Below are 23,121 nucleotides of genomic sequence, written 5' to 3' on the forward strand. Positions count from 1 at the left end.
GGGGAGGGCGAACAAGAGAGGCAGAATCCATTTTGGCATGAGCTACTCCCACATAGTGGTTTAGGCCCATTTGCACGCACTTCTGGATTCAAGAACCTGTCATGAACGTTGTCCCCTTTCTAGACACTATTTCACATAGGATATACTTACTAAGATGAGAAAGGTCATAAGTGTGAAGACAGTTCAACAAGTGTTAATAAAAGCCGCCCTTAACCTTAAGGGACCTGAACTAGGCACCAATAAGGAGTTTAGGCCAATATTAACAAAAGAGACTTCACCTATTCCGTTATGATTCACAACCCCTTTACCAAATTCAACTTTTTTTTTTTTTTTTTTTTAATGAAAAGAAAAATAGAAACGAAAAATTAACAAAAAATTAAAAGCAAAGAAAGAAAGAAGCTAGCAACACTATGTTTGGCTAACCTCTAGAAGACCACGGGGGAGGCCATCTATGCTTCATTCCAAGCTCTGATGTATCAAAATTTGTAGGGTAAAAATCCCTCCTGTGAGAGCTCATAGGAAAAGAACAAAGACACTTCTCGTTGAAGAATTTGGAGGAATTTGGCTCGTGAGAGGGGTAATCTTGCCCCCCAAGTATCTTTGTTGGTTGACGAAGCATGATCTTCAATTGCACTTTTGGAGATGAAGATGTTTCAAGATCGGCTTTGTCGCCAACTACCATGTCATAGAACATGGTGTCTTCAGGATTAGCCACAGATTGGCCATTATAGACGACCACTTGCTGGTCTGAATTCTCCACATCAAGAGCTTCACTTGTTGGATAATTATAAACAAGAGTTAACTTGTATTGATGATACTCAAATTTACAGTTGCGAAGGACAACTTGGCCACTAGAATAATTGTTCTGGCCATTCATGCAACGTGGGTTGTAGATGTGCTCTCCACATATATCAAAGCCACCGTTTGGCCTTGAAGAATATATGAAGAACTTCAAGTTGAATTGATTAATAAAGCCACAGATTGGCTTCTGTAGGCCACAACTTAATTGATAATTAAGTTGGTCCTGATTTTGATCACCTTCCCCATGACGTCCAGTAGCAGAGTCACAATTAAAATGATCATGAACTTGCTTCTTTTGATCAAAGGGATGATCATGGGCCATATCTTGCCCCCCATGCATCTGATCAATAGCCACATATTTGGCTTGATCAGTGGAGAAATCAGATATTTGTTCAGAGACAATTGTATTGTCAGAAGAACAATCTTGTTGATGACCTTTTCCATGCACAGCCTTTGTGTAAGGCTGTGACTCACCAGTGAGACCCTTAGGTTGATTGCCACCTATAGGCAAGTTAGTCTCAGAAACGACCTCTTCGCGAGCAGGTTTTTGACCTTCCAATTCGCCTTGCTGCGAATTAGCCAAGCTGGAACCTTCCTCGCGTAAGGTTGTGAACTCAGATGTGATGTTCGCGGCATGTTGAGTGGTCTGTTTGTCGCTGCTCAAGAAAGGCTTATAGAATTGTTCTCTAGCTTCTCGAGCGTTCTGCTCAATTTGTTGGTCCCAATCGCGAAACCTCTGCTTTGTTTTTGCGATCAAACTGGTCATGTCCCTGGCTTGCTTTTTTTTATGCCTCTCGATGTTGGCCATGATGATCGCGAGCTGTTCCTCAACGCTTGCCCCCTCTGGGATGGGAATAGGCATAAACTCATCATTAATGGCAGTATTGCCAGTGGTGGCAACATTGACCATCTATTCACTTTAGGAATTTCTTTTGGTAAAGATTTTCCTCTGGCATCTCAATGATGGTGAACACAAAAAGACTCTGGTGTAGTCCCACTGGGCGTGCCAAAATGTTTGTTTTGAAGCCCGGTGGTTGAATGTCTTCAAGAGAAAAAAAATTCTAACCTTGTCCCACTGGGCGTGCCAAAATGTTTGTTTTGAAGCCCGGTGGTTGAATGTCTTCAAGAGAAAAAAAATTCTAACCTTGTCCCACTGGGCGTGCCAAAATGTTTGTTTTGAAGCCCGGTGGTTGAATGTCTTCAAGAAAAGGAAAAAAATTCTAACCTTGTCCCACTGGGCGTGCCAAAATGTTTGTTTTGAAGCCCGGTGGTTGAATGTGCTTCAAGAGAGACTAGTGCCACTGGGCGTGCCAAAATGTTTGGCTCCAATTTTGCTGCAGCTGGTCAACAGTCTCTTTTCTGCGCAGGTGTGCCAGCACCGTTCGGGTGCGGTCGTCGGGGGTGTCCCTTGACCTGACTTCTTTCAAGCAATTGTGGATGAGGAGAGCACCAACCTCGTCGTGGGATTCTTTGTGCCTCGTTGCGAGGACTTTAGCTGAGCTTCTTGAAAATCACAATCGATACTCGATGTTGTAGATCGAGCAGAGCGAGAACCACTGGGAAGTGAGGAGAACTTGCTAAAGCGTGACTTTAGCTTGGCTGGGTTGCTAGGGCGTTACCCTTGCTTGGCTGGTTCTGTAACCGTTGTGGTCGCGGCACTACCGTCGGCTCCCGAGGAGACTAGGACCGAAGTACGTTGACAGAGGGTTTGGTGGCACTAAAAGTCGGCTTCTGAGAAGACTAGGACTAGGAGTGTGATCACCGCTAAGAGAAAGAGAAGGAGAGGAGTTGCTCTTAGAGAGGTTTGCTCTAGAGAGAACTTAGATCATCTTAGAGATGTTTTGATGTTGTGAATGTGTATGTGTTTGTGTTTTAGAATGAGAGGAGAAGGTGTTTATATAGGGAAGAAAAAGAAGAGTGAAATGATGAGTGGAAGAAAAATAATGAAAGTGGAGTATGAAAGTGATTTGTAAAATATGGAAAAGATAGAGAAATGATGAAATGAAAGCAAGACATGAAGGTGCAAAAACATGGAAGTGATGATGATCTATTAAAGAGATTGTAGTAGGAAAATATATCCAAGGAAAAAAAGAAAAGCATCTAGCTTTCTTCATGTGGATAGGAAACATGAACATGTGAATATTGAGCTGGTTTTAGGTCAGTTTCTGCCCCTTTATTCCTTCAATTATTTCTCCAACAAGCCTTCAGAATGAGCCTTCGACTTCTTCATAAAAAATGTTCCACTATGAGTGTAGATCATCCTGAAAATTTTTCAGAGCTTTATTCCATGCGGTTGGGCTGGAAATGCTGCTGGACCTCTTACAGGTCCAGTTTTCCAGTTTTGCTTCTGTAGAAAATTGGACCGATTGTTTGAAGGCCTTCCACTCAAATCTAGCTCTGGCACTCTTCATAAGAATTAATCTGGAAAGTTTTAGCTCATTTCGATTTCATTTGGTTAGTCTGCCGCTCCTTCCTTGTCTTGTCCCACTGGGCGTGCCAAAATGTTTGGCTCCAATTTTGCTGCAGCTGGTCAACAGTCTCTTTTCTTGCGCGGGCGTGCCAGCACCGTTCGGGTGCGGTCGTCGGGGGTGTCCCTTGACCTGACTTCTATCAAGCGATTGTAGACGAGGAGAGCACCAACCTCGTCGTGGGATTCTTTGTGCCTCGTGGTGAGGACTTTGCTGAAGTTTCTTCTTGTTAACACAATCGATACTCAATATTGTAGATCGAGCAGAGCGACATCACCGGGAAGTATTGAGATCTTGCTAAAGCGTGACTTTAGCTTGGCTGGGTTCCTAGGGCGTTACCCTTGCTTGGCTGGTTCTGTAACCGTTGTGGTCGCGGCACTACCGTTGGCTCCCGAGGAGACTAGGACCGAAGCACTTTGACAGAGGGTTTGGTGGCACTGAAAGTCGGCTTCTGAGAAGACTAGGACTAGGAGTGTGATCACCGGTAAGAGAAAGAGAAAGAGAGGGAGAGGAGTTGCTCTTAGAGAGGTTTGCTCTAGAGAGAACTTAGATCATCTTAGAGATGTTGTTGTTGAATGTGAATGTGTGTGTTAGAATGAGAGGAGAAGGTGTTTATATAGGGAAGAAAAAGAAGAGTGAAATGATGAGTGGAAGAAAAATAATGAAAGTAGATCTAAGTTCACTTGTAAAATATGGAAAAGATAGAGAAAAGATGAAATGAAAGCAAAGCATGAAGGTGCAGCAACATGGAAGTGGTGATGATCTATTAAAGAGATTGTAGAAGAAAAATATATCCAAGGAAAAAGAGAAAAGCATCTAGCTTTCTTCATGTGGGTAGGAAACATGAACATGTGAATATTGAGCTGGTTTTAGGTCAGTTTCTGCCCCTTTATTCCTTCAATTATTTCTCCAACAAGACTTCATTATATGCCTTTGACTTCTCCATATGAAATGTTCCACTATGAGTGTAGATCATCCTGACAAATTTTCAGATTTTTATTCCATGTGGTTGGGCCGAAAATGCTGCTGGACCTCTTACAGGTCCAGTTTTCCAGTTTTGCTTCTATAGAAAATTGGGCTGATTTTTTGAAGGCCTTCCACTCAAAAAAAGCTCTTGCACTCTTCATAAGAAATGATCCTTGGGCTGTCTAGAATGGATCTGGAAAGTTTCACCACATTTCAATTTCATTTGGTTAGTCTGCCACCCCTCCTTCCTTGTCTAGCTAGGTTTTTTCTAGCCGAAGTAGGAAAATGTGCTAAAGTTGGCTTTTCATGCTTCCATGCTTCCATTGTAGGCTTTATTTAGCCTCTAAATATATATTTCGAGCTTGTCGACAATATATAGCTTGAGCCACTGACATTGGCTCAATTTCTCCAAGACACGCCTTGTCAGGCCAAAATGCTTATTTTGGGTCCAAACACCTCCCATCTTATTAATCATCTCCCATCTTCCTCTCTTCAAGGTCGTATTCCATTCGAGGTATTGTCTAGTTATGTCTCTATCCCATCTCTTAATACTCTTCCTGCTCGTGTCTTTGGTTGTGTAGCCTATGTCCATCTCTATAAGAACCAACGTTCTAAGTTAGATGCAAGGGCTCTCAAGTGTGTCTTTGTCGGGTATGGGACTCAGCAGAAAGGATACAAGTGTTATCATCCTCCCTCTCAACGATTTTATATCACCATGGATGTGACATTCAGTGAGGATACATGTTATTTTTCACCTCCTACGACTCATAGTCAGGGGGAGCAGGGTGTTTTTTATGAAGGATAGTGCCAAATAGGGCAAACAATCGATCGTTTTATCTCAAACGATCGATCGGTTAGTGAAGAGGAAGTGTCCAATGCCCCAGAAACCAACGACACTCCTGCAGAAATAGAAAAGGAAATTGTCGAACAGAGCGTTGCGAGTTCCGAAACAGAAAAGGAAATTGCTGAATCATCTAGCCTTCGCCATGCAACTGTCGAATAGAGCATTACAAGTTCCGAAACAGAAAAGGCAATTACTGAATCGTCTACTCTTCGCCATACAATTGTCGAACAGAGCATTGTGAATTCCGAAACAGAAAAGACAATTGCCGAATCGTCTACCCTTCAAGAAGAAGTTCCTAATCATTCAGTCTCTCCCTCTCCATCAGTGGTCTCCCCTATTCAATCTTCATCTAAGGTACGTAGTAGTTTGCCTTTGTCCCATAACCCACCTTTGTCTGATAGTGTTACTCCTTTAACTGATTCTACACATGTTCCAACACGAGTCTTACCAGAACGGTCCAATCGTGGCTAGCCTGCCAAGAAATATGAACCAAGTTTGTGTGCTAAGACCAAATATCATGTAGCTAATTATGTGTCTACTCATAGGTTGTCTAAACCATATGTACCCTTTGTGAATCAATTATCTTCTGTGTCACTTCCTAGTAAAGTGCAGGATACAATGAAGGATGAGAAGTGGGCAAAAGCAATGGTTGTGGAGATGGATGCACTTGAAAAAAATCAAACGTGGGGGTTAGTATCACTATCTCCTGGAAAGAAAACAGTTCGGTGCCGATGGGTGTATACAGTGAAGCACAATTCAGATGGTTCGGTGGACAGATATAAGGCAAGGCTAGTAGCGAAGGGTTATACCCATAAGTATGGTGTGGACTATGATGAAACTTTTGCACCAGTAGCAAAGATCAATACGATCCGGGTACTTCTGTCTCTAGCTGCTAATCTTGATTGGCCTCTGCAACAATTTGATGTTAAAAATGCCTTCTTGCATGGTGATTTGAATGAAGAAGTATACATGGACTTGCCTCCGGGATATGATACTTCCACTAGAGTCAAGGTGGTGTGTTGTTTAAGGAAGTCCCTATATGGCCTCAAACAATCTCCAAGAGCTTGGTTTGGTCGATTCACGACATTCATGAGGAGGATTGGGTACAGGCAGAGCAATTCAGATCATACCCTATTCCTTAAGCATCAGAAGGGTAAAGTTACATCTTTAATTATTTATGTGGATGACATGGTGGTGACAGGTAATGATCTTGAGGAGATTAAGAAGTTGCAGAGTGCATTGTCAGCAGAATTTGAAATGAAAGACTTGGGGAGTTTGAAATATTTCTTGGGAATTGAAGTTGCTAGAGGAAAAGATTGTATTATGTTGAGCCAGCGAAAGTATGTCCTTGACTTATTAGCAGAGACGGGTATGCTCGATTGCCAACCAGCTGACACACCTATTGAGCAAAACCATCAGTTAGCTGAGTATCCAGATCAAGTACCCACGAATAAGGCAAGATATCAGAGGTTAGTTGGAAGACTAATTTATTTGTCACACACTCTACCAGACTTAGCTTATGCAGTTAGTGTTGTGAGTCAGTTCATGCATAATCCTAGTAAGGCTCATATGGAAGCTGTAGTTCGAATCTTGAGGTACTTGAAGTCTGCTCCTGGAAGGGGGTTGGTGTTTTCTAAGCATAGGCATTTGGATGTTTTGGGATATACAGATGCAGACTGGGCAGGTTGTATAACTGATCGACGGTCCACTTCCGGATACTCTACGTTTTTAGGTGGGAATTTAGTTACTTGGAAGAGTAAGAAGCAGAAGGTGGTGGCTCGTTCTAGTGCTGAAGCAGAATATAGAGGAATGGCTCGTGGAGTTTGTGAGATGTTGTGGTTAAGGCACTTGTTGAGGGATTTGGGGTTCAAGCAGAAGAAAGCCATGCCCTTATTTTGTGATAACAAAGCTGCAGTTGAAATTGCTCATAATCCTGTTCAACATGATCACACAAAACATGTGGAGGTTGATAGACACTTCATCAAAGAGAAGCTGGATCAACAAATCATCTCTTTTCCTTTCGTACCTACTGAGTAGCAGTTGGCGGACATTCTTACAAGGGCAGTTTCTAGCAAGTGGTTTTGTGACTGACTTGACAAGTTGGGCATCCGTGATCTGTATGCTCCAACTTAAGGGGGAGTGTTGGCGTGAGTCACTCTCCATAATTGTAGGAATTGTAGTATAATTAGGATTGTATAGTTAAGGAGGATATCATGTAGTTAAGGGGAAGAATATCACGGTGTAATTAGTTTCCTATTAGGAATGTGTATACTTTGTATATGTACTCCATCTTTGGAGAAGATCACTACATCAGAAATTCCCAAACTTTCTCTTTGTCTTTGTTCTGTTAGACTATGACATGTACTTAATGAAATGAAACCAACCACTTTTTCAATAGGCATGCATGGTGCTAAAGGGTAGCGGCATTAGATCCGCAGCCTTTGAAACTTGCAGGGTTTATATATCACCATATGTTGGAAATTGGACTTTTCTGAGGCTCCCCTTCATTAATCTCCAAAACAAGTGCAAAAGTCAGAAAATATCACCCTTAGTTAAATAGAAGTTTGAAGTTCATCTTAAAAGAAGCTAATAGGGGTTCTGAACTGGCGTCGGTTCCTATCCTACAAATCCTATGACGAGGCAAGTTTGAAGAAGAAAAGAGTGTCGCACTTGTTTTTATTTATTCTTAGCTTTGTACTGTTTATTACCACACTAGGGCAAGAAAAATGATGGAGTAGAAAGAAAATGATTATGGAAGCTTTGTGTCACATAATCATGTCAAACTTTTTTTTTTTTTTCCAAACAATTAGTGAGGGGCAGAGATCTTGTTTGCTGGATTTACATAATATCCCGACATAATCATTTTGTAATTCCCAACATATGCTTCTATAGTTTCCTAAAATGTAGTCTTAGTCACTAACCATATAACTATGACTTTTGATCACTAGTCTTCCGTGTATTCTTTGAATTAAAGGAAAAAGAGGAGAGAAAGAAAAGGACATTACAAAAATATATATGGGTGAGTATCCCAGTGACTGGCTACCTAATTCATATATAAATATAACAGAATTACTACTACAACTCTAGTTAAACTATCTGTTTAAGTTCTAACAGAATAGCAGTTAGAGATGCTGGTGTTATTGGTGGACGAATCAAACCTTTCATTTTAGATCGAGATGACTTAAACCAACCATCTAACAACATTGGTCTACCCGACTAAACTACCATTTCGATCGTGACCTTCACAGGGTGTGGACTATATAAACACGTACTGTACCTTATTTTAGTTTGTTAAATTGACCATTATTTTAGTTTATAGTTACTTAACGAGATCGATCCAACTCTTTATATATTCTAGTTCTTTATTATTTGGTTTAATTATAAGGGTTTAGAGATTACTTTACTTTATGACAAATCAAAACCATTAATTCAGCCATTTCAATTCCTTTTCCTTTTTGGACCGACAAGAGATATTTTTTTTTTCTTATTTCTCTTTTGAGAGAGATAAAACTTTCACTGTTCAACCATTTAGAAAGAATAGGTTGGTTCGCGGAAATGAAGCATCAGGAAAGGAAACTTGTTCCTTTCCTGCGTTTGGGATGCAAAAGGAAAGGAAATCGTTTCCTGAATGAAGGGAAAATAAGGGGGGAAAGTGGTTCCTTCCAAATCTCAAAGGAATCACTTTCCTCCCTTCTTTCCTTGCATTTATTACTCACAACATATTATTTTATTACGTTACCAAACATCGGAATGGAAAGTTATTGGAAAATTTCATTTCCCTTCCCATAGGAAAGACAAATGAATTACTTTCCTTTCCGTGAACCAAACGAGGCCTTAAGGGAGACAAGAATTAATTCCCGAGAGAATTAATAGTTACATACATATGAGCTAAAAATTTCATAATCACGAGAATTACCCATTTTTACTGGCTATTAAGTTCAAGTGCTCTCGGTAGTCTCGAGAAATACTCATAATCAATAGCATGAAATACTACTCCATCTTCCGCACAATTTCTCAAAAGTATTGAAGCTAACGAAGCACTTGCAAATACACTAGTCCGCACATTGACAACAAGAACATGATGATGATAATATAATTAATCCATGAATAACACCACCTTGTAGGTTATATTTCAAAAGTTTTTTCTCATTCATCTCTTCATTCCTACATTCATCTTTCTACTTTAAATAAATAAACATGCAAGAATAATTCCATAAAAATGGATAATATATGAGGAATTAATGGATTTGATTTGTGCGTGTAAACGAAACGAACAGCGGTCAAATTGGCAAAAATCCTAAAGAAATTCATTAATTCAATCAGAAAGAAGACTTGTAAAGCAAACCTTCATTATTGATCGATCTTAATCGGTAGCATAGGCGAGTGGGTGCAACCGTGCAACAACTACTCCTAAAGAGTTGAACTAATTAAGTTCATCAATCAAAAACGTAATCTGCATTCCAACCTCAAACAACAAAACCTGTATTTTCCCATATATAAAAGCATCCCCCATCTATCACTTTGTCACTCACTAATCCAATATCTCGATATTCAAGCTAAAGCTTAAGCAAAGCATACGAAGCTAGCTAGTTCTCAATGGAGGCACTCAGTAGCATTTTCCTACTAGGCCTTTGCCTTCTCTTTGCTTCATCGGCAATGTCGACCTTGGCCGATCCCAAAGCTCACCACCATGAATTTGTTGTAAGTTCTTTATTATTTAGTTCATTCTATTCTTTTCCTTCTTATTCAGATACTAATTAACCGTGCAATGGAACTAATATAGATCCAAGCAACACCAGTGAAGAGGCTGTGCAAGACCCACAACACCATCACAGTGAATGGACAGTTCCCTGGACCAACCTTAGAAGTAAACAATGGCGACACTCTGGTCGTCAAAGTCACTAACAAAGCTCGATATAATGTCACCATTCACTGGTAAATATATCTGATCGAATCCGAATTACAGTAACGAGTTCGGTTAATAACCACATGATATATTTGCATGACATTATCAGTTATTGACATGAAAATGTATACACTTCAGGCATGGCATTCGGCAAATGAGAACCGGATGGGCGGATGGGCCCGAGTTTGTTACACAATGTCCTATTAGACCAGGAGGGAGTTACACCTACCGGTTCACAGTCCAAGGTCAAGAAGGTACTCTGTGGTGGCACGCTCATAGCTCATGGCTTAGAGCCACCGTGTATGGAGCACTTATTATTCATCCGAAACAAGGAGACTCGTATCCATTCACTAAACCGAATCGTCAAGCAACACTTCTTCTTGGTGAGTGGTGGGATGGTAACCCTATTGACGTGGTGAGGAGGGCGACTCGCACAGGAGCAGCTCCAAATGTTTCTAACGCATATACCATTAACGGTCAACCCGGAGATCTTTACAGTTGCTCCAGCAAAGGTTTGATTCAAACTCCCATTATATTCTAAATAAATCATGATAGAGTTGCGCAATCAAGTACTAGAAAGTTTAACAGATGAAATGCAACTTATTATAATTCTTAACTTATTATTTCTATGCATGCAGGCACCGTCATAGTTCCAATAGACTCTGGTGAGACCAACCTACTGAGAGTGATAAACGCCGCCCTCAACCAACCTCTTTTCTTCTCCGTCGCCAACCATAAACTGACTGTGGTTGGTGCTGATGCCTCGTACACCAAGCCTTTCACCACCAAAGTTCTCATGTTAGGCCCAGGCCAGACTACTGATGTTTTAATCACCGGGGACCAGCCACCATCTCGATACTACTTGGCGGCGAGTGCCTATTTCAGTGCACAAAATGCTGCATTTGATAACACCACCACCACAGCCATTCTTGAATACAAGTCCGTTCGTTGCAACACTACAAGTTGCAAAAAGGGTAAAACAGTAATTAAACCCACAATGCCAAAGCTGCCAGCTTTCAATGACACAAACACTGCATCTGCCTTCACTAAGAGCTTCAGAAGCCCTAGAAAAGTCGAAGTCCCAACTGAAATCGACGAGAACCTCTTCTTCACAATCGGCCTCGGACTCAACAAATGCCCTAAGCACTTTCGATCTAGAAGGTGCCAAGGCCCCAATGGCACACGCTTCACTGCTAGCATGAACAATGTCTCATTTGTGCTTCCAAACAACATGTCAATTCTCCAAGCTTACCAGCAAAACATTCCTGGAGTTTACACTAGTGATTTTCCAGCCAACCCGCCACGGAAGTTTGATTATACTGGGAATGTCAGCCGCTCGCTTTGGCAACCCAGTTCTGGAACAAAGGCATACAAGTTGAAGTACGGGTCTAGGGTGCAGGTGGTGTTACAAGACACAAGTATTGTCACACCCGAGAACCATCCCATTCATCTCCACGGTTATGATTTCTACATCCTTGCAGAGGGGTTTGGAAATTTCAACCCCAAGACTGATACTAAAATTTTTAATCTTGTTGATCCACCTCTAAGGAACACGGTCGCGGTGCCCGTAAATGGTTGGGCAGTCATCAGATTTGTAGCTGACAATCCAGGTAACAATTCCTAACAATCTTGGGTTACATAAATATATGAATTCAATGACTTAATACTCACACATGCCTATTTAACCCAAATATATAGGTGCTTGGATGATGCATTGTCACTTGGATGTTCATATCAACTGGGGTTTGGCCATGGTTTTCTTGGTGGACAATGGAGTTGGAGAGCTGCAATCAATAGAGCCACCGCCAGTGGATTATCCTCTGTGTTCCTAAGATCAACGATCATCAATTAAAGGGAGTTAGGATTTCATTCTTTTTTCCCCCCTAAATTCAGGGTGTACGCAGTTCGTGGTTTTTGCTGTGTTGTTTTTGATACTTGTAGCTGTTTTAAGAAGATAGTCATGGGGTTGCAGAACTCCGTACTACATTACTTTAGACGTCGAACACAGATGTGTGAGTTTTGATTCATAGATGTTTCCCTTCAAGGGCAGTGATAATGAAGATCAGATCGAGTTCAATGATATTATGACTTGAAAATTAGTACGATAAATAGTCGAATATATAGATGAGTTGGTAGCTCGTACATAAATGGTAATTAAACATCAAGCCTACGTATCCACAGGGCTATACTTATTATTACTAGCAAGGGTTTCAGTTCGTGGGAGAAAAAAAGGCCATGCCAACCACTTCAAGTCACTCAACCAAAATTGAGTTCCCTAAAATGTCAATTAATACTTGATTAAGTAATAAGAAAAAAATCTCATACTTAATCAAGCACTAATCGACATTTTAGGGAACTTGGGAGAAAATAACTGTCATCGTCCCCTAGTTAAGAAATAACTACTAAAATAGACTGATTTTTGTTTATCGAAAAACATGAGACAATTGAGCACAAGCATGTAGGACAAATAAATGTACTCAAAATTCAGAAGACCCAAACTAAATGAAGAGAGCCAAAAGTGATATACAGATGGAACATCTAATGGGAAGCTCAAGATCTTGGCTTCTCCTTTTTCTCCTTAAAGAGTGCCAAAAATGATATCGCAGAAACCTTCACGACCTTGAAATCACCAACAGCATGCCCCTTACGACCAAATCCAACAATGACCTCGTCATTCTCTTCAATGTAGTTCAGGCAACCATCATTTGGCACAAAGGAAGCAATCTTCTTCACGTTTTTGATAAGCTGAACTCGAGCACACTTTCTGATGATAGAGTTAGGCTGCTTAGCTTCTATACCAATTTTCTCAAGAACAATGCCTTTTAAATGGGAAGATCCAGCAAATGGTTTCTTCCACTCATTTCCAAGATGTGATATCTTGTATGACTTGTCAGCTCATTTTTGCCTTTTACGGTGGTTCTTCAGCTTGCGGGCAGCTTCCATACAACGTGTCTTCCCCATGATGACCGGAGTCAGCGAACGTCGCCAGCAATAGAGAGAGAGAGAGAGGGATGCTATCTCTGTCGAGAATGTGGAGTATTCTCCCTCAACGAATAATTGGCATCTTGCATACGACCCTCTCCACCCAATGTCAATTTTTTTTTTTTTGAGGGCAACGGAAGACATATCCATTAATATAAATCATACAACCTCACCCAGTCAAGCTTGAGGAGTCCGAAGACCTCTCATATTACAAATCGATGCTCAATTATTAATTAAAACGACTAAAATCCAGAACGGAAACTCTAAAAAGATTAAAATCATAAAGGAAAATGCAAAAAAACAAAATGCAAAAAGTAAAAACTCTCTATTCCTACACTGCCCTAAAATGAAACCACTGTCTTGAACATCTTGACGCCTAAGACCCTCTTGGTATACGTTACAATAGTCAACACAGCCACAACAACATTCTAGCTAGGATCAAGAACATGGCTAAGAGCAGGACATGCCACATCCCGAAAGGCCCAAACCACGCCCAACCCAAGTGAGAGAGAACAAAAGGGAACTGGACCAGCGTAGGCCCAGCTCACTAGACTATAGAATTGAAGCCCTGAAAGGTAGAGGCTCAATGACCCACTACTCAAATCCTTCGGCCCCAACACCCAAGCCGACCAGATTTGATCCTTGAGAGAAGCTGCCTGCAACCACCTGATCAATCCGGTGGTCTCCCTATATGTGAAACCATGGCGGCCATCCCTGCAACAACTCGAGCCTTCGATCACAAACCAAAAGCCTCATCCGGCAACCTGATCAAATGGCGCCGATCTCTACACTGTCGAGAGATCAAAGCTAGAAGCCTGCAATAATGCCGAGTCCTCAACTGCGACGACAAACACTGCACAAACCAAAGCTGACGCCAACACGAAACCTATCCCACACAAGACGGAAGCCGCCTCGACTCACCCCTCACACCGAAGAGAGTGCCACCAACTAGACGCCCAAAGCAGGTAGATACTCGGAGGTCGCTGTCGCCCTACTGCACGAAGCCCTAGACTTTTGGCTTTCTCAGCTCCGAATTTTCGGGAGCGGCTCTAATGGAATTTTGGCATGTTTACATGCAAAATAATGATATATTGTTCTTCTTTCTCCACCCATTATCAATTAATTTTGAACAAAATGTCTATATTATTTTGTACATGCTATCAGAATCGGTTAGTTCACGTGTGCTCTACATGCATTACACACGTCGGTGTTTTTTTCTTTGTTAAAAAATAAAATTATATATAATGAAAAATCAAATGAAACATTGGAATTGAGTAAACGATTATAAAGTCAGTCTTTTTCTCCGGACATTGATTTTGATGTATGTCACCTTGATTTTTTTATATATATATATATATATAAAAATAAAAAAACTGGCTTGCTCAACAAGAAAAAAACCCAGATCAATTTAAACACCTTCAACCAAGAGGAACCTCTTTCCAAAACACCGACCCAACCAGAAACAAAAAAGCAACGGTCGCAGCGCGATTGAACCAGAAGGCTTTGATTCTCTGCCATCAGCAAACCCTGGAATTAGAGCTTTGAAATCCCAGTTTTTGGGTTAAACCCATCTTAGGCCCAAACAAGGCCTGCACCTCAAACGCGACCCGACCCGGCAAATCTCCCAAACCCCTAACCTTAGGTTTTAGAGCAGCCAGCCATGGGTGCTTCCAACTCCATTGACAGACCAGCACCAGACTCATCAGAGGCGTCTCCCCCACCAAAGACCGATTCAATTCCCTCCTCCGTCTCCATCTCCATGTCCGATTCGGCATCCAAACCCCAATCGGAAGACCAACCCCCGCCGCAGCCCCAATCGGACACAAAACCCTCCGAAGAAGAAGCGGCGGCGGCGAAGCCCAAGGAAGACGATGCAGTCCAATCGGAGGAGGGGGAGGAGGAAGATGAGGAGAAGGGGGAGTGCGGGTTCTGCTTGTACATGAAAGGCGGCGGGTGCAAAGAGAGCTTTGTAGCTTGGGAAAACTGCATTGAAGAGGCGGAGAAGACGAACGAGGACATTGCTCAGAAGTGCTTCGACCTCACCTCCGCTCTCAGGACGTGTATGCTGGAACATTCCGATTACTACGAGCCCATTCTCAGGGCGGAGAAGGCCGCCGAGGAAGAAGCCATCAAGGAACTCGACAAGGAAAAGAAGGAAGAGAAAGAGAAGGAGAAGGAGAAGGAGGTGGTTATAGAATTGGAGAACGAAAAGGCTCCAGCTTCTAAGGTGGAGGAGAGTTCCGGTGGGAAGCAATAGCCGGTTAGACTAATCGGAAACAGTAATGTTGTTTTGATCAATTTTCACATCTAATTGTTAGCAATTTTGGTGATTGAGAATTTCGGTAGTCTTGTTTTAGCTGAGGATATAAAATCATGTTGTTTAGTGGGAGCAATTCAGAGACATGAAAAATCAAAAGTTTGATGATAATAATTTTTACTTGGAGAAACCAATTAACAAGCTCAGATTGTATTGTGTTGTGTTTGTGGGTGCTTTGCTCTTTACTTGGACTTATCATTACTTATGTTTGCTATGTAGTAGTAGCTTGATCACATTACCACATGGTTTCATTGCTGATTATGTGTCTAAAGTGTGACTCTGTTTCTTTCTCTAATTGATACTTGTAATTTGCAATAATTGCTTCGATTGAATAGGTGGAGAAAACTAATCATACCTAGTAACAGCCTCTTTTGCATACGCATTAGGTTACCCATTAGAGATTACAATGAGGATTAGTATCTGCAGCAATTTGTTTGCTTGCTGGTTATTTCTTTGTTGGTGTCCATTTTTGGGCAGGATGGAGCTCTTGTCTTTGAGGGGGCTTATAGCTTCAATGGCATAATATGTATCCCTTTGGGCAGCAAGAGTTTGATCCTCACCTTTTCCCCCTACTTTGATTAAGAAACCTGACATATATACAGTATACACGCTTTGTTCTATTTCTTGCTGAAAGAATGAGTTTTGAAAAAGAAAACATATTTTGGTTCTGCTCTCTGTTTGGAATTATCTTTGTTATTTAAGTTTACTATTTCTGAGATTGGGTAATCTTGTCTGTTTACTACTAAAATAGGACTCTGAAAGGCATCAAATCTGAATAAACCTACTAAATCACCATTTTTTTTGTGTGGCTATTTGTAAGAAAAGATGAGTGAGTTGGGTTCATAATGTACCCGGAACATAACAGGAACTTATAGAGGGTCTGTAACTTGTGGCCATTTGTTTGTGCATAAGTTCTGTATAACTAATTGGTTCATATAATATTCTTATTACTTTTCATAGAATTGTGCATTGTGAAACTTATTGGTGTAGTAATTGCATAAGAATCTAAAGTTGTAAAATTTAGCGGATTGCATAAGAATCTAAAGTTGTAAAATTTAGTGGATTCTGTGAAGCTCTGAAAGTGGGGAGGGGGTTTAGGGTTTAGGTTGGGGGAGCTGCCATGATGTCTGTAGGGTATTTCTTCTGCTAGTTGGGCGGCGGTTTGAACCCTTTGGAATATGCAGAACTAACCTCGAGGTGTGCCAGAGATTTCAGAGCTCCTATATTGTCCATTTGTCCTTCTGGACAGTGGAAGTCATGTTCAGCCTCTTGGGTTGACTTCGTTATAAGTAGTCGATTAGTGGCTCCAGCTTGTATTGTTTTTGACATTTTCGAACACTATCATTTAAAAAAAAAAAAATTACAGTTGTGTATCGGACAAAAACTCACCAACCTCAACAAATCGGCAATGTCTCTGGTATTTTAGTCTTGCACTGTGGCTCCAACTTCTTTTGTGGACAGGCATTGGGACTTCTATACTGTTTTAAATTTTCTTCTGCTGTTAATACAAAATTGACCGCCTGGTTCTACAGCAAAAATCGACTGCTGACTGGTACTAACAAAATTAACAAGTGGAAATCCTCATTGTCAAGCGTAATCTTGTAGGAGCATTCTCGTCATTTACTACTCGATGAGTTTTTCACAGGCAGCCTCATAGTCTTCTTCGCCTTTATTTGAGTAGCTTTGGGAATTTTTGCTGTCTAAACTCGGAGTCATATAAGTTCATATTAATAATTTTATGCCAGAACATGCTTGCAAAACAGGGTATTGACTTTATTTCCTTGTAATATCTGCATTTTAATTATGTCAACATGGCTTGGTCAACCTTTCAAAGTACCTTCCTCGAATGATCATATAAATCTAACTATACAATTAAGCAAGAGGATATGCATATATCCAGAGCTGCTATTACATTAAGTTGGTGATCAATATGGAGTTTCGAGGGTTGAGGCAAACAGTCATCCTGGCCTTTGTGACATTCTGTTGCCTCATTGGTCAGTTGTGTGCTGATAATGTTATTAATCCTATTGTTGTTGAAGATCAGGTTCACGTCGGTGTCATTCTCAATATGGGATCAAGAGAAGGAAAGATTTTTCTCAGCTGCATGTCAATGGCTCTCTCTGATTTTTACCATCTGCATGATAACTACAGCACAAAAGTGGTTCTCCACAGTAAGGATTCCAAAGGTGAACCTCTGCCTGCTCTGTCAGCTGGTGAGCCATTCATTCTTTCTAACAATCTATTGTGTTTCAAGTTTCAACACCTTTGGAGTTAATTCAGTCGTTTATATTGTTGGGAAATGGTAATTACTACCACCTATATATAAGCACATGTATATTTACAACAGTAGGTGTGAAATGCTCAACAATCTTTATTAAGTACAAAGGTGTTGGTGAAATATATCTTTCCATTTCCGGATTCGCCTATTTCTAATTAATCATTACTTGTTACTCGATTCAGCCCTTGGTCTTTTGGAAAACATCAAAGTGGAATCAATACTTGGTGCACAAACAAGAGCGGAAGCAAACCTTTTGGCAGAATTAGGAGAAGCGGCCAAACTGCCTGTAATGTCTCTTTCTCGTCCTCTGACTGACAATAAATATCCTTTCCTTGTTGAGATCATGTGCAGTGATCAAGCTGCTGAAGTTAGGGGAATCAGTGCGCTTATTGAAGTATTCAAATGGAGGGATGTTATAATTTTATATGATAACAAAGAATATGAGAAAGACTTCATTCCATCATTAGTCAACTCTTTCCAAGAGATCACACATCGGAGTGTTTCATACAAGAGTTCCAATATTGCTTCCTCCTCATCAAATGAAGAAATCATTGAAGAGCTCCAAAAGCTGTCGAGATTGAAGATTAAGGTATTTATGGTGCATGTGTCACATTTGCTTGCACCACGCCTTTTCTTAATTGCAAATAAGTTAGGGATGATGAGTGAAGGGTATGCTTGGATTGTGACTTCGAGTAGCATGAATTTATTGCAAGCCATGAATTTATCTGTTATCGAGTCAATGCAAGGAGTGCTGGGTTTCAAGTCTTCTATTCCAGCATCAATAAACCTTCACAGTCTTACAACAAGATTGAGGAGGAAGTTTTACATGGAGGATCCAAATATGGAAGCAATTCGGGAGTTGAGTGCAGATGGGATCTGGGCATATGATGCAACTTGGGCTCTAGCAGAAGCAGTTGAAAGAGCAAGGCTTAAAAATTCTACCACTAGATCCTCCAAAGATGGAGCTGTGCTTCTTAATGAGATTTTGCAGACTAGATTTAAAGGTTTAAGTGGTGAAATTCAATATGTGAATGGGAAACTGATTCCATCAGAACCATTTGAGATAGTTAATGTTATTGGAAAAGGTGAGATCAAAAGGATTGGATTTTGGCCTTGCAAAGAAGAAGTAAAATCCGGAAAAGGGTCACCCCATCAGCAGCTTATTCATAGTAGGAGAAATTTAGCTTCTACAATTGATCTTGAAAGAATCATCTGGCCTGGAGGATCCAAAAGGGAATTGAGTAGTAGTGAAACAATTAAACTAAGAATTGGTGTTCCAGTGAGATTTGGGTTCAAGGAACTTGTTCGTGTCGAGCATGATCTTGAAACCAACACAACTCATGTCACTGGCTTTTCTATAGATGTATTTAAAGCTGCAATTGGAGCTTTGCCGTATGAAGTGCAATACGAGTTTATTCCATTTGAGGATGCCAATGGAAATTCTGCAGGGACTTATAATGATCTTGTTTACCAGGTTTATCTCAAGGTACACATGCTTTAACTTACTATTACTAGCTCATTTGTTAACGTGTTAATATGCATGTATTGCATACCCATGCAATCTAAATATCAAGCGGTACAATCCATTGACAAAACTTAACAGGAGGAGACATTATTTTTTTTGCCAATACAAATGATCTCTTTAATTGCTTGCTAATTTATTTTGCAATATTTAGTATATCTGTAGTATATTACATATGCTGACACTGAGATTTAGATGCTTTCTTCCAATCAAGGATTTTTGATCATCTCTATCCATTACTGCATGTCTTCTTTCAGTTACTTCGTTGTATAGAAATTTCTAATTTATAGATCTTTCCTGCCACATGCATATTGGGCGTACCTGTGGATCGATACCCTAGAAATTCGATGCTGTTGTTGGAGATGTTACTATCACAGAGAACAGATCTCAGTATGTTGATTTTACAATCCCATATACTGACTTAGGTGTGGGAATGTTGGTACCAAATGCCAAGGAAAACATGTGGATTTTCTTTAAACCACTTTCAAAATATCTTTGGATAACAACTGCTGCTTTCTTTATCCTTACCGGCTTTGTTGTCTGGATAATTGAGCATCCTACTAATGAAAACTTCCGAGGCACAGCAGCAGAACAAATTGGAACAGTATTCTGGTTCTCCTTCTCTACTCTTGTGTTCACTTATAGTAAGTGCTGTAACTGAGTTATTCCAATATATACAAGTCTTCCTGTCAAGTGTCAAGTGATTGCTGTATGTTCTTATATTAAAATCTTGTTTGCAAGTTGATTAAGTTGATTCTTAGTTGCTCTCGTGGTGCTCAGTAAGCTTCAATAATTACGTTATGCTACTTTTCTAACATTTGTTCTATAGATGCTAGCAAAGAACATGACACATAAACTTTCTTGTTCATTCTGCAGCGGAGAAGTTGTCAAATAATTTGGCAAAGTTTGTAGTGATCATATGGGTGTTTTTAGTGCTTATATTGACGTCGACTTACACTGCAACTTTAGCATCAATGATGACAGTCAAACAGATACAGTTAAACTCAAGGGCAAACTATATAGGTTACCAATCGGGTTCCTTAGGAGTTATAGTGAACTTGAATTTCAAAGGGCTTAAGCCATATCGTTCAAGTGAGGAGTATTTTGTTGCTTTATCAAAAGGAAGCAAGCATAATGGTGTTTCTGGGGTTATTGACGAGGTTCCATACATCAACATCTTCCTTGCAAACTATTCTGCTGACTACTCGATGATTAAAACCAAGTCTATCACCAATGGTTTTGCCTTTGTGAGTAACCTCTCCCCTACTAGTCACTTTAACACATTAATTCATTTGTTGATGCATCTGCTATTATGAAGGGAGCTTTTGTAAGACTAATCACGATTCACGAATCTGAAAATTAATGTAAAGCCTTGTGTTGCAACATATTACGTCCTAGCTAGACTACCTGTCCATCTATTACCATTTGGTTTTCTGTTGGACCTAATTTCTTATGGTATTAGAGCAGGCTTCCACAGGTCACTGGAAAACATGTTTTGTGTCATTTACTCACGTATCCGGCTCATTTGGACGCCACATAAAGGCATGTTGAGTGTAATCCCAGATTGGGAATGCAATATGTTCCAACATATAATGTTCTAGTACGTTAGATCGGATGCTACAAATTATTCAGCTTCTAAAATATGGGAGACACTGTTATGGCTCCAGCCTTCTTTGTCTCCAAATCACCGACCATCCATGTCTTTAGTTTGCTACTAATCTACTGTGCACAAATTGAGCTAAATCCAAAACAGTTTTAGCATATTTGATTATAATCATGCTTGTTTGGTTGAGCATCTGAAGCACTCACAGTCTGAATCTATAGAGCTTGTTTATCAGCTTATTAATTTGTAGTCAATTTTTGGCATTCCAGGTTTTCCCTAAAGGTTCGAAATTGGTTCAAGATGTGTCAAGGCAAATTGAACGTCTGAGACAGGAAGAAAAGCTTATAGAGATGGAGAAGACCTGGTTTCTTAGAAAAACAACTCTCATGTCTGATGAGGATATTAATAAGAAAGATCCCAATACGATTGACCTCTACAACGTCCGCGGTCTATTCCTTATTAGTGGCGCTTCTTTAGCGATTGCTCTTTTCTTATTCATAGTTGTATCCCATAGATTTAGAAATCTGATTAGAGGACTAGTGCAGTTGATTGGAAGACAACTACAGCGTTTAAGGATGTTTGTCTCCAACAAAGTATGCAGTAGAACTGAACAAAACTGCTGCATGTCACTTCCTATGCAATTGTACATATACACTGTCCGATAATCACTAAAACAAATATAGTTCGATGCATTTGATAGATTCTGTTGTTCAGAAAATCGTTTGCATGTGCTTAATATTGTGATTTTAATTTAAAATTCTGTTTTGGGTAGTAATTAACAAAGTCCTCACTTAATTTATATATAGGCTTATATTGCAAAGGCAGTGACATGCAGTACGTTTTGTTCATGAGTATATATAATGCTCCCTTCATGCTCGTTTTTATTTAGAAGACTTTCGTTCTTTTCGACTTTTCTTTCTGTACATATCATGAGTCATGGTTCACTAGTAATTAATACTCAAGTAAATTACTTATTCAAGCCAGAAATGAAAATAAACTGCAGAACAGAAATAGTAGCAGGTAACGTACTAATCCATGACTAGTGGCAATGCACCGATCGATGCAAAATTATGTCATAGAAACTATTTGTCTACACTAGCATTTATATGTAAGTTCTCCAGACAGATCTGAATGTCTGATACATCTTCAATGGGTGTTTATGGAAATGATAGTAGCCAGTTAATTATCAGCATGTGTTCATGAACATGAATGTTAGAGGTTCAGTAAATGACATATCGATCACGATGCAAGCTTAAACAGTGCAAGTTTTTGTTACTTGCTAGTAGCAGGAACTTCCTGTAAGTACAAAAGTTTGTTCGTTTGAGTGTTGGCATTCTCATACAAAAGCAAGTGAAGCACCTTATCCCATTTCATCCTTAGAAGCTGGAAAAAGGACCTCAAATACTGATCTCGGAGAAGCTTCAGGTAATCTCATATCATGGTTCTGCATATGCACTGGGATTGCAACCTGTGTTGCAATCCCCAAGTCAGTCCTACGTTTTAGGGAATTCGATTTTGGAAAGTATCTTTCATTTTTTAAAAATTATTTTAAAAAATATATTTTCCAACTGTTAAAATCGTACCATTGAAGTCCTAATTGATTTAGGATCTGTTTATTTTAATGGAAATCTTTTATTAAAACACTATTCCTATTAGGAGTCCAATTAGGGGTAAAGTCTTGATTGTTGAGGATTTGTTTTCTCCTCCATATATTCAGAAAAGTATTGTTCATTCTAGTATGACATTGACGCAAGATTTATGTGCATCTTGCTTGCTTAGAAAGAGTCTTTTAGGTATCATTGAAACTCTTGTTCCGTGTCAAATAGTTTCATCATTCTTTCATTCGTTTGCATGGTTCTCTCTCAAGATCAGTAGAGGAGTCTTTGATGCAAGAGAAGTGATTAACGAAGATCGTTCAAGTGGAGAAGGAAGAGAAGATTCAAGACAAACACTTCACCTAGTTAGTTTAGTGACTATAGCCGAGTGTAGAGCTATTTGTGTTTGTAAAGAAACTCGTTCTTCACTACTAGTGGATTGATTTCATCTTTAGGTTCTCAAGAGTAAGAGCCCCGCAGTATTTTTAATCTCAAATTGAGATTTTCACTGCGTAAATAATTTTTTGTTTTCTATGTGAATTTCTATCATCTGCCCAGTAGGGATTGCAACATACTTATCAATCCCTGATACCTAGAAACACCTTCATCCTAGTATTTTCACTTCCACCAAAAGTGCTAAAGATAATTTTGAAATACGCAAGCCGTTAATACAGTCTCACTGTTGACTGTTGAGAGAAAGTCTCAACAATAAACACTGGAACCGCATTACATGATACATTAATTTACAATCCGAAGTCTCATAAAATCCATATACTTAATTTGTTTCTCTATATATATTACGATCTATAGTGATTCAGCAGGAATTTTTGGGTATGGTG

General features: G+C 39.9%; 3 protein-coding genes and 1 pseudogene across 3 annotated transcripts; 3 read left to right on the plus strand and 1 right to left on the minus strand.

Annotated features, from left to right (window-relative positions):
• Positions 1 to 9,614: 9,614 nt before the first annotated feature.
• Positions 9,615 to 12,094, plus strand: LOC133715714 (laccase-12-like). The gene is made up of 5 exons (XM_062142329.1): positions 9,615 to 9,780; positions 9,863 to 10,014; positions 10,124 to 10,497; positions 10,624 to 11,595; positions 11,684 to 12,094. Exons 1-5 carry the CDS (start codon positions 9,676 to 9,678, stop codon positions 11,815 to 11,817), a joined length of 1,737 nt encoding a protein of 578 aa, XP_061998313.1. The 5' UTR covers positions 9,615 to 9,675; the 3' UTR covers positions 11,818 to 12,094.
• A 441-nt stretch (positions 12,095 to 12,535) lies between these two features.
• Positions 12,536 to 12,946, minus strand: LOC133715716 (small ribosomal subunit protein uS12-like; annotated as a pseudogene).
• A 1,419-nt stretch (positions 12,947 to 14,365) lies between these two features.
• Positions 14,366 to 15,430, plus strand: LOC133715412 (uncharacterized). Its single transcript, XM_062141901.1, has one exon. The coding sequence runs from the start codon at positions 14,628 to 14,630 to the stop codon at positions 15,222 to 15,224; it is 597 nt and encodes a 198-aa protein (XP_061997885.1). The 5' UTR covers positions 14,366 to 14,627; the 3' UTR covers positions 15,225 to 15,430.
• Positions 15,431 to 17,312: 1,882 nt separating this feature from the next.
• LOC133715407 (glutamate receptor 1.4-like) lies at positions 17,313 to 21,374 on the plus strand. The gene is made up of 5 exons (XM_062141895.1): positions 17,313 to 17,497; positions 17,745 to 19,048; positions 19,425 to 19,728; positions 19,961 to 20,331; positions 20,957 to 21,374. The coding sequence occupies exons 1-5, from the start codon at positions 17,353 to 17,355 to the stop codon at positions 21,350 to 21,352; spliced, it is 2,520 nt and encodes an 839-aa protein (XP_061997879.1). The 5' UTR covers positions 17,313 to 17,352; the 3' UTR covers positions 21,353 to 21,374.
• The last annotated feature ends 1,747 nt before the right edge of the window (positions 21,375 to 23,121 follow it).

This window comes from Rosa rugosa, chromosome 6 (assembly GCF_958449725.1).
Source record: "Rosa rugosa chromosome 6, drRosRugo1.1, whole genome shotgun sequence".
Taxonomy (NCBI): Eukaryota; Viridiplantae; Streptophyta; class Magnoliopsida; order Rosales; family Rosaceae; genus Rosa; species Rosa rugosa.

Excerpts from the sequence above, each read along its gene's own strand:
- LOC133715407 (XM_062141895.1), top strand. The coding sequence starts at position 17,353 with ATGGGATCAAGAGAAGGAAAGATTTTTCTCAGCTGCATGTCAATGGCT. Across the intron at positions 19,729-19,960 it reads TACTCTTGTGTTCACTTATA|CGGAGAAGTTGTCAAATAAT; the intron begins GTAAGTGCTGTA and ends TTCATTCTGCAG. Across the intron at positions 20,332-20,956 it reads TCACCAATGGTTTTGCCTTT|GTTTTCCCTAAAGGTTCGAA; the intron begins GTGAGTAACCTC and ends TTGGCATTCCAG.
- LOC133715412 (XM_062141901.1), top strand. The coding sequence starts at position 14,628 with ATGGGTGCTTCCAACTCCATTGACAGACCAGCACCAGACTCATCAGAG.
- LOC133715714 (XM_062142329.1), top strand. The coding sequence starts at position 9,676 with ATGGAGGCACTCAGTAGCATTTTCCTACTAGGCCTTTGCCTTCTCTTT. Across the intron at positions 10,015-10,123 it reads TATAATGTCACCATTCACTG|GCATGGCATTCGGCAAATGA; the intron begins GTAAATATATCT and ends TATACACTTCAG. Across the intron at positions 11,596-11,683 it reads ATTTGTAGCTGACAATCCAG|GTGCTTGGATGATGCATTGT; the intron begins GTAACAATTCCT and ends CCAAATATATAG.